This window comes from Hippopotamus amphibius, chromosome 9 (genome assembly GCF_030028045.1).
Source record: "Hippopotamus amphibius kiboko isolate mHipAmp2 chromosome 9, mHipAmp2.hap2, whole genome shotgun sequence".
In the NCBI taxonomy this organism is placed as follows: Eukaryota; Metazoa; Chordata; class Mammalia; order Artiodactyla; family Hippopotamidae; genus Hippopotamus; species Hippopotamus amphibius.
Genome location: NC_080194.1, coordinates 101,128,341 through 101,139,202, shown reverse-complemented (window position 1 = coordinate 101,139,202; position 10,862 = coordinate 101,128,341). Strand labels below are relative to the sequence as shown.

The 10,862-nt window shown below is 43.8% G+C and overlaps 1 protein-coding gene across 2 annotated transcripts in view; it reads left to right on the top strand.

The window, feature by feature from the left end:
- Nucleotides 1–608: 608 nt before the first annotated feature.
- Nucleotides 609–10,862, top strand: part of DDX10 (DEAD-box helicase 10) — a 274,783-nt gene continuing 264,529 nt past the window's right edge. Inside the window, exons 1-3 of one of the 2 annotated variants that reach the window (XM_057750938.1) lie at nucleotides 609–879; nucleotides 9,065–9,125; nucleotides 9,864–9,994. In XM_057750938.1, the coding sequence (XP_057606921.1) occupies nucleotides 694–879; nucleotides 9,065–9,125; nucleotides 9,864–9,994 (378 nt within the window). In that variant the 5' untranslated portion in view covers nucleotides 609–693. The remainder of the gene's footprint in view (nucleotides 880–9,064; nucleotides 9,126–9,863; nucleotides 9,995–10,862) is intronic. The other variant, XM_057750939.1, reaches the window with a different exon arrangement.

The following is a 10,862-nucleotide window of genomic DNA, read 5'->3' as shown; positions in this document are numbered from 1 at the left end:
TTCTTTTAATTCTTTATTTTTACTTATTTTGTCTTCATAATAGCATTTTAAGGCAAATTCAATTTGATTTTGCTCCAGTTCCCTGTTGCTGCAGCTAGAGTCTGACGGGCTAGAAAGAGGGGAAGACCCAGAAGGACATAAGAAGAATACAGAATATTCATTTTTATTCCTAGGGAGGTATGCTGCAGTGGACGGAAATCAGAAGTTCTTAACTAGCTATTTGATTTTGGAGCAAATCATTCGGCTCCCTGGGCTGAAACATGCAAAACAAGGATCACAATTATAACCCACACATTTTGTACGGCTGGGGAGGGAGACAACGTTAGCGCGAGGTTTGCTAAGGAAAACCCAGGGAAATGTAACAGCCTTTGAATAGTAAGCTGTATGACGTCACCACGGTAACAGCAACCAGTGCGCATGCGCCTACTTAAAGCGCCGGCGTGCTTTAGGAGCCCGGCCCTCTTCCTCAGGTCGCTCCGCCCGTTTCCCCCTCCAAGTCGCCAATCACCGCCCACTTTTTTCTTGCTGTCAACCGCGCCTGCTCGGGTTTGGAAAGCCCGGGGGCGGGCTCCTGGTTTCGCGCACGCGCAGTCGTCCTCTTTCCCCACGCTGGATCCGCGTCCTCTCAGTGCGGTACCTCTCCCCGGCCTGGTCTCGCGTGTGGGCACGGTCTGCGCTGTCGCCACCGCCGCGATGGGCAAAACTGCCGACCCTCGGGGTCCGGGAGGCCGGCCCGACCCGGTGCGGAGCTTCAATCGTTGGAAGAAGAAGCACAGCCACAAGCAGAGCCAAAAGAAACAGTTGAGGAAGCAGCTGAAGAAGCCTGAGTGGCAGGTCGAGCGCGAGGTTATCAGCCGGCTGATGCAGAACTATGAGAAGGTGAGGCCGGCGCCGGGGAGGGGCGCACCTGTCACTGGAACCCTGCCTGGGGGGCCAGCCTTAGCCCGGGAGAAGGAGGTGGGGTGAGAGGTGCCCGCCGGGGCCCTGCTGAGGCTACAGGTGGGCTGTGGGTGCCACAACCCAGGCCTCCTGACCGTCCAGGCCGCTCTTCTGCTCGCCACACGGGTCTTGATAAAATGATGGAAGTGCAGTGGTACTTCAGCATAGGAAAATTAATTGCTGTAATATTTACAGTAATATTCACGAAAACAATACTAACAACAGTAACGGTGAGTAATGACATATTGTAAGCCACTCACCGTGTGTTTTCCATTAATTATTTGACTTGATCTGAGGTATTGGGTCTTATTTCCATTTTACAGATGAGAATATTGAGGCTCCGAGAGGCTAAGAAACTTGTCTGGAACCTGGGCTCATGTCTTTCTGATTCCAAAGCCTTTGCTTTTAACCGTTATTGCTAGACTTGCATCTCTCACCACCCATCTTTCCTATGCTCATTTCATTTTCTCTACTTGTTTCATGTCCCCATCCAAGAATTGCCACAGAAAAGCTGGATTCATGGTCTGTTTCTGGTACCTACCATCCCATAATGTAGCTGATGTTCCCAGATGCGTGTCCCTGTAGTTATCATTTTGATGTCTTGATCTCTTCCCCACTCAGGCCCCTAGGGGCTGCCACTACCTCTTCTTTTCCTTCCCCCTAAATTCCACGTCTGTTGGCATCACCCACCTCACTCAGCCTTCCAGTGATTGTCCCCTTCTAGTGCAGTGTAATTGGGGATTTAACATGTGGGACATATCTGGAATTAAAGTCATCACGTGTCCTGCTGGTATAGCCTTTCTTTAAACAACTCTTAGATCAAAAGTAAGGTTAGAAAGAGCTTAGAGTTTGTTTTGGGTTTTTAAGTTGAGATGATGATGATTTGGTTCTGGCTTTTGCTCACCTGATGAGTGACTTTGGGCAAGCTACTTACTCTGCTTCTCTTTTCTTGTCTTAAAAGGCATAATAATATCTACCTTATAAGTTATGGGCAGTTAGTAAAAATGCATGTAAAGTATTCTGCACAATGCCTGATGCAGAAGTATTCCATATATTACCTGTTATATTACTACTGCTACTATATACACAGCACCTCAAGAAGCCATTGTAAGGTAAACTGCTGTCAGATTGCATTTTCATCTCATCTTCATCTGACTGGAATTACTTCTGCAGGAGAGCCTCAGCCCTTGCTTCTTCTCACTATGTTCTCTTGTGTAATCCCAAGGTTTATTACTGTGACTCCTTCTTCTTATATTCTACCCAGAGCTCTTCTGAGTTCATAACTTTTTTTTTTTTTCTAACTCTGCTGGCTGTCTGTATCTAACAGTGTCACAGAATAACTTAAATGCCACGAATCTAAAACTGAGTTCATTATCTTTTTCTCCTAAATTCACAATCCTGTGTATTATTTCCGTATTGCCACCATGCAAATTACCACAAATATGGTGGCTTAAAACCACAGAAATTTTTTCGCTCACAGTTCTGGAAGCCAGAAGTCTGAAATCAGTTTCCCCAGGCTGAAATCAGGGTGTCAGTGGGGATACCCTTCCTGAAGAGGCTCTAGGGGAAATTCTGTTTCTTGCCTCTCCTAGCTTCTGGTGGCCTGTGGCTGTATCACTCCAATCTCTGTTTCTATGGACACATTGTCTTCTCCTGTCCTATGTCAAATCTACTTATATCCTTTTTTCGTAAGGGTACTTTTGATTACATTTAGGGTCTACTCAGGTAATTGAGGATAATCTCATCTCAAGGTCACTGTGAGAAGTCACTTTTGTCATATAAGATAATATCCACAGTTTTGGAGATTAGGATGTGGACATATTTGGGGACCATTATTTAGGCTACCACATCCTAGCCCCACCACCTAAGCTGACTGCGGAGCTAGAAACCTAGGAGTAATCCTAGAGGCTTCCGTCTTACCACTCCTGTATTCAGTTAGTCACACTAGTGATCAGTTCTGCTTCTTAAATTTCGCAAATGCTTCTGCATCCCCAGTGCCATGCCTTAGTGCAGGCTCCATCATCTCTTGCCTGGGTTACTACACACTAACTGTTTCTTGTAACATGGGTCAGCATACTTTTTCTGTAAAGGACAGGGTAGTAAATGGTTTTAGCTTTGCAGGTTGTAAGGGTGGAACTACTCAACTCTGCCATTGTAACACAGAAGCTTGCCGTGGAAATACTTAAATGGGCATAGCAAAACTTGTTACTAAAACAGGTGGTGGGATTTGTCCCTTAGGCCTTATTGCCTTCAAATCTCTCCTCTATACTGCTGGTAGAATGATTCTTTCCAAGATGAGATCCAGTTGTTTCACTCCTGATTAAAACCCTTCCTTGGCTCACAGTTGTTTTCAGGAAGGTGGTCAAACACTTAAGCATGTCAGCATGTTCTAGTCCAGTGAAAGAGTAAGTTATTTACGGTCAAGCAGACCTCATTTAAATCTCACTCAGTTCTGGTGTTGACTAGTCAAATTTCATAATGTCCCTGTGTCTCAGTTTCTTTATTCAAGAGAGATTATGAAGCAGAGTGTCGTTAAGGCTCCAGTGAGGTAATGTAGATAAACCAAGTGGTATGTGGTAGGTGCACATGAAAGAGCAGCCTGTACTCTTGTGAGCTGGCGGTGCTCCTTGATGCTTCCTGTCCTGGTACTTGATGTTTCTGTTGCTTGCAGTGAGCAATCCCGTTTCCCCAACCCTAGGGACACCTCCAGCTTAGCTTCCTGGCCTCCTTAGTTAGGGTTAGGGCTGCTGTGTGTCCGCATCATTTTGTATGTGCCTTTATTACAGCGGTCATCAGCAGGCAGTGATGACTGGCTTTAACTTCTTTTCAGCTCTCCCACTAGGCCATTGATAACACTTGCTTTGCTCTCCTCGAAGATGGGTCCCACAGTGCTTGCCCTTGTGAAGGCCTTTAGTGTTTAGGTGTTTGGTGCATGCCGACCTTTTCCAGGTGGCTTCATTCTGCTTAGTAAATGGGTCCATTCTTTTTGGTCCTTGTTTTAATCATAATTACTAACATTTCTCAAGCTTTTATACATGTTAACTTGCCATATCCTCCCAACAAACAACCTATGAGATCGTTTCTGTTGCATAAGTGAGGAAACTAAGACACAGCAAAGCTAAATAACTTGCACAATGTTAAACAGTAAGTGAAAATGCTGTTGATAGTAAGGGAATAAGTTCTAATCCAGGAGGTACAGTTCTGATGCCAGGGCTCCAGACCACCTTGCTTTACTGTGTTGCACAAATGTTTATAAATTTATTTATTTTATTTTTTACTTATTGGCTGTGTTGGGTCTTCGTTGCTGCGCACAGGCTTTCTCCAGTTGCGGCAAGCGAGGGCTACTCTTCATTGCGGTGTGGTGCATGGGCTTCTTATTGCGGTGGCTTCTCTTGTTGCAGAGCATGGGCTCTAGGCGCATGAGCTTCAGTAGTTGCGGCACATGGGCTCAGTAGTTGTGGCTCTCTGGCTCTAGGGCGCAGGCTTAGTAGTTGTGGTGCACGAGCTTAGTTGCTCCGTGGCATGTGGGATCTTCCCAGACCAGGGATCGAACCCATGTCCTCTGCATTGGCAGGCAGATTCTTAACCACTGTGCCACCAGGGAAGCCCTGCACAAATGTTTAAATCCCAATCTTTTTGCTTAGTTCAAGGAGGAGTTTTTTCCTGCTCAGTATTGTTCTGTTTTTTTTGTTTGTTTGTTTATTTGTTTTTGTAAATTTTAGAAATATTTTCTTAAGATTTTTCTAAGAAATAAATGTAATATGAAATCAGTTTTCGGGGCTAGCAATACTGGAATACAATCAGAGCAGATTGTGGGTAAAAAGGGGGAACCCTACCATGTGGCTTCTCAGATGGTAGAATTTGTGCCTAATAAAAGTTTTATTATAGTGGACAATACACAGGTGGTGCTCAGTAGCCTCACTGGTGAAATACTGAACAATTTCATTCAGAGACATTTGGAAACAATTTGACAGGTACTTGCTGAGGCTTAGGTAAAGACAGATGGAAAACAGATGCCTGTCTATATCCCTGGGGAGGTGGGGTGGGGCTGATACTTTTGAGGAATGGTCACGCTAGTAAACTCCTGCAGTGCTGTGGGCTTAGAGGGTGGTGTAATGAGGGGAAGGTTGAGTTGTTCTGTGCAGAGCCCTTTTGGCTGGACTGCTTAGAGAAAGGTGTTTCCTCTGGGCAAACTGTCCTTCCTCCAGGTGGCTGCAGCCTCAGGCCTGGCTTGTGGAGCTGAAAGTGGGCTGGATTTCAGCTTCCACACTGCAGCCTGACCCGGTAGTGCGTGAGCTGTACAGCAGTGTGTGGTAGCCATGAGTGGCGCTCGTTCTCGAGTGATGCATTCTCCAGGTAGAAAAGATGGGCAGGGACGTTGTAGGTGGAGGGAGCAACATGAGGAAATACAAAAAGATGTGAAAGTACATGGTGTTCTTTGAGGGGGAAACACGCCTTGGAGTGTGTTGTGTGTTCCAGAATTGACTTCAGGTGAGGTTGAAGAAGAGGGTTGGAAGTAGACTGGATGGCTACAGGAGGTAGAATAATGACCTGTTAAATATGTCTGGGTCCTAATCCCCAGACCTGTGAGTAAGTTACTCGGCAAGGGGTAATTAAGATTGCTAGTGCTGACTTTGAAACATGCTGATTGACCTGAACTCTTCAAGTGGAACCATGTAGTCGTCCAAGGGCCCTTACGTGTGGGGGAGGGAGGCAGAAGAGGCAGTGTCGGAGCACTGAGAGGTGAGAGACTTGACTGGCCATGCTGGCTGGCTTTGAAGATGGAAGGGGGCCAGAAGCCAGAGAATGCGGGCAGCCTCTAGAGACTGGGAAAAGCAGGGGCATGGATTCTCTCCTCAAGCTACACCAAAGAATGCAGCCCTGCCAGCACTTTGATTTTAGTTGAGTGAGACTGGTTTTGGACGTGTTACTTCCAGAATTGTAAGTGAATAAATTTATGTTGTTTTAAGCCACTGTTGGTGGTAATTTGTTACAGCAACAGTAGGAAACTTAAACAGAGGCTGTGCTTAAAAACTTTATCTGGAAGCAGTGGTGAGTTTCTGGGGGGCAATTTGGGAATATATCCAAACTATAAAGGATCTGGAGCCTAGACTGTTGGTATAGTCTAGATCTTGGGTCCTCTGAGAGGCAGATGCCAAGATGGGGTTAAGTGAATTGGAATTTATAGGGGGAGAGTGTCTGTCGAGGGAAAGGAAAGGGAGCAGGAATAGGGAGGGAAAGGAGAGAGCGCAGGAGGAGGGGGTAGGAAGCACTCAGGCTGCAGCACTGCTTTCAGAAAGCTTCTCCTGACAGGAGATCCTCGAACCGGAGTTGCCCTTTAGAGGACTCACCTGTCCTGTGGGAACGGGTGCTGTTGCTGTGCTTGGTCATTGGCTGGGTGCAGGCCAGCCAGGCATGGCTGTTTCAGTGGTGGCTCTGGAGGGGTGACAGCTGGGCTTTATCAGTCAGCTCTGCTCCTGGAGTGGGAACTCTAGGTGGCTTATTTCTAAGGCCACTACGTAGGGTGTTGTGTTCTAGAGGGGCTGATGGAGAGCTGGGGATTGAAGCTTGAGAAATGTTGAGCTATTTGTTTAGCAGTGGTTTTCACTTGCTGAATGACTCAAGCTCTCTGCACCTGGGGTTCATTTAGATTTTTTATTGTAATCAGCTGTGCTATATAGGAACTCTGCTTTCTAATCTCCCTGCTTTTTAAATTTTATTTTATTTTATTCATTTATTTATTGGCTTTGTTGGGTCTTTGTTGCTGCATGTGGGCATTCTCTAGTTGGGGTGAGCGGGGACTACTCTTTGCTTCCGTGCTTGGGCCTCTCAGTGCGGTGGCTTCTCTTTTTGCAGAGCATGGGCTCTAGGCATGTGGGCTTCATTAGTTGCAGCATGCAGGCTCAGTAGTTGTGGCTTGTGGGCTGAGCCGCTCCACGGCATGTGGGATCTTCCCAGAGCAGGGATTGAACCTGTGTCCCCTGCACTGGCAGGCGAATTCTCAACCACTGCGCGACCAGGAAAGTCCCTGCTTTCTAACCTGGTTTTTTTTTTCCTTAGAATTTGGTCTGGTGTAATTTGAGTTAGATTGCTTTTCTTCTCTTGATTGCAATAGGTGGAGCATTCTAAGAAGTTTTAAATACTACCCCCCCCCCCCCCCCCCGCACCCCGCTTCGGGATATAAGAGCATTATTCACTTTTGTGAGAGATAAGAGACAGTTGGAAGAAGTATAGGAGAGTGGTTAGGTAATATCCACCGTATTCTCCCTTCTTCTAACTTCCTCTAACTTTTCTACCAAAGCTGGAAAGCTCTTAATAAGTACCATTACTGAGACATCTGTTCTTTGATTTCAGAAGAATGATGATACAGGTTTTAGAGGGTGTATGATTTTTCTAAGAGTGAACTTTTTTCTAAGAAAAGGATGAAGGGAAGGGGAAAGAGTTTTATTTTGTTTGTAGGAACCATAGCTATCATCTGCTGTGGCTTCCAAGTGTTCCTTGGACAATAATTGACAGTCTTCTAGAATAAGGGTGGCAGAGTTTTTCTATAAAGGGCCAGATAGTGAATATTAAGTTTTGTGGGTCATATGGTCTCTGTCACAACTACATAGACAGTGTGTAAGTGAATGGCTGTAGTTGTGCTCCAGAAAAACTGTATTTACAAAAACAGGAAATTAGGTTGGGCCTGTGGGCCATAGTTTGCTGACCCTTGTTCTAGAGCATCAGTAGAGTAAAAAAAAAGGTCCTTTTTGTTTCTTTGGTGACTTCTTTCTAAGCATACAGTGTACAGCTTTATGTTGGAATGGCTGGTAGAGTACTGGAACAGTTTCTTTCTTCCACACTTTCCCTCTAGAGGGTTGATAGACTTTAGAAAGATGTGCACTATTTGTGTCAGTATCCCACTTTGCCTGTGTGCTGTGTGTATGATGGGGATTAGAGTGCCCATCTAGCTCCTGTAAGCATTCCACTTGCTGTGAAAACAGAATTTTAGCTGATAATATCACAAGTGCAAGGTGGACCGCATCTATTTTAATGTCTGGTTTGGGAGATTACTTTCCTCCTAATTTAGGCTCCTTGATAGGACAGGATATTATTTGAATAAACTTTTCTCCTTCTGCTCATACACTGATTCTGCCTCCTCTCCAGTGTTATCTGGAATGTTTTGTAGGGATTAAGGCAATGTTTTAGTAATTGTGTTTTCATCATTGGAGGCCAGAGAAAACCCTGGCTGAACTACATTAAGAATCCTGGGGAAGATGATATGTAGACTGAAATGAAATACAAGCTGTCATCCCTTTACTGCCTGGAATGTAAATAAATGAGCCTTACAAACACAGTTTTCCCCTTTTGTGAATCATAAATAATTTGGCAGCATATTCCCAGATCTGAGTAGTTTCTGCTTTTAGCATCTATAATAAAAGAATTCTCCCGAGCATCTGAAATGAAATTCAGAAAATTGGGTTTATGCTAATGAAAAACATCAGTGATCAACATTTAGATAATGTAAAGTTAAAGGACAAATGTTGCTTATTGTGGCTTCAGATCACGACAGGTCACGACAGAGACACTTCCCCTGGTTATTGTTAAATAGTACCCTTCCTCCAGTATACTCCCAAATGCGTAGTTGTCAGGTGGGATTTGAAAGGTTTGTGCTAGCAAGATATATTTCTAACTTCAATTTATTCTCCAAAGTGTGTAAAGAGAACTGTTCTCATCGTGGTCTGTGGTTTATAGTCTTCTCCTTCCTTACTTCCTAAAACTGTTATTCTTTGAAGTATGGGATGAAAGGAAGTTTTCTTCCTAAAATTGTGATGATGACTTATTGTAACATTTTAGAGGTGTTCGAGGACATTGAAGGTAGTAGTATTTTAGTAGTAGTGTGTGTGTGTGTTGAGTGAAGTTTTTTTAACCAGTTACAAAGTTACATTTTTGATGATAGCTTCCTCAAGGCATATTTCTTTTCAGAAGGAATGATAGTTTTTAATTAGAAGTAATAATTGAATTCAGTCCTGAGGTACCAAGTATGAGGTAGGCAGCACAATGTAGACAAAAATTAACTTTGTTGTAAAATGAGTTATGAAGTGTTATTTTGCTTTCTCTGACGTAGTCCCCTTTTACTTTTCAGATAAATGTAAATGAAATTACAAGATTTTCAGATTTCCCCTTGTCCAAAAAAACACTGAAAGGTAGGTTCACGGTGATCTTGGAACGTGTTGTTGATTTCTTACTGCTTTTTTAAAATGGGAAACAGTTTAGAGTAGTTTAACCTGAAAAAAATCTTATTTTGATACCATGAAAACCTATAACAAGAAACAGTATTAATTCAAGTTTTACCAATTTGTCATTCTCATTCTTTCTGGACTGGTTAAAAAACAGTAGTAAGAAGTCAAGGTTCCAGGGCCCCCAAACAATTAAAATGTTAATTAAAATAAGCAAGAGGACAAACAAAAATGTGACACCTTTCATATTGATTTGCTAGTGCCCCCAGAACAAAATAACATGGACTAGTCGCTTAAACAGCAGAAATTTATTTTCTTACGGTTCTGGAGGCTGGAAGTCTAATAAGGTCAAGGTGCTGGCAGGGGTGGTTTCCTCTGGGCCCATATTGGAAGTATCTGTGCCAGGCCTCTCTCCTTGGCTGACCGATGGTCACCCGCTTGTGCTTCTTAAAGTAGTTGTCCCTCTGTATATTCACACCCCTAGTATTTGTTTCTGTGTCCAAATTTTCCCTCACCAGTCAGATTGGTTTCAGGCCCACCCTCATGGACTCATTTTAACTTAATCACCTCTTTAACCACCTGTCTCCGAATATAGTCACATTCTAAATACTGGGGGTTAGAGGTTGGGCGGTGCACAATTCAGCCCATAGTGCTGTTCTACAGGGATGTTCTAAAGTGTCATTTTCTTCCTGTCTGTACTGGCAGGTTTGCAAGAAGCCCAGTACCGTTTGGTGACTGAGATACAGAAGCAGACCATTGGGTTGGCATTGCAAGGTAAAGACGTCCTTGGAGCTGCCAAAACTGGATCTGGCAAGACTTTGGCTTTCCTTGTTCCCGTAAGTAGTTTTTTCATATTGGGTCAGATCCTCTGGTATAAGATTTTAAAACATCCTGTGCCTAGACAGAAATAAATAATTCTGTGAAGAGTTGTTTCGTGTTGGCTTCCCTGGCTAGAATGCAAACTTGCAAACTTTATCAGACAGTTGCCACATCTGCCTTGTTCTCTACTGTATTCCCCATGTCCTAGCACAGCACCTTGGACATGGTGGGCACTCAGTAACTTACTGAATGAATGACTTATTGTGTGTAGACAAGCCTGGATTCCTGAAGGATGTGGGATGTTCCAGAGTGGCAGGTCAGAATGGCTTTTCTCTGCAGTGCCTGGTGGGGTGGCAGGGAAGGCTGTTTCTGTACTCACCCTTGCAAACCTGCCAATCACATTTATACTTGCCACCTGTTTAGGATAAAGTTGAAATATGCTCACTTTCAGGAAATTGGGCCATTCATTGAGAATTTTCCAGGACGTTGATACCTGTCTTTTATAGCAGTAAAACAAGAGTCCCTTAGGAATTCACTTATATCTGTTATGCAGTTGGTTTCCTAATTTTTAATTCCTGCTTAAATTATCAGCTCAGAAACATCACATTTGATTTTTTTGTTCCAGATGTTACAAAACTATTTTTTCTCTTAAATCCAAATTTTTTATAATAACATCTCTCTACAACTAGAAAATTCAGTCACTGGATAACTGCAGCAGTTACACACAATATATTTTAATGTGGTTTCTGTTTAGAAAATGGTGACAGATATTTTTCTGAAATCTGTTTTAATGGCCTGTGGGCTGTGCAGACCTTTCACTGATTGCCAGCCTTCTCATGGCGTGTCTCTGGTAGCAGCTGAGTTGCCATGGGCTTCTTTTCCTTT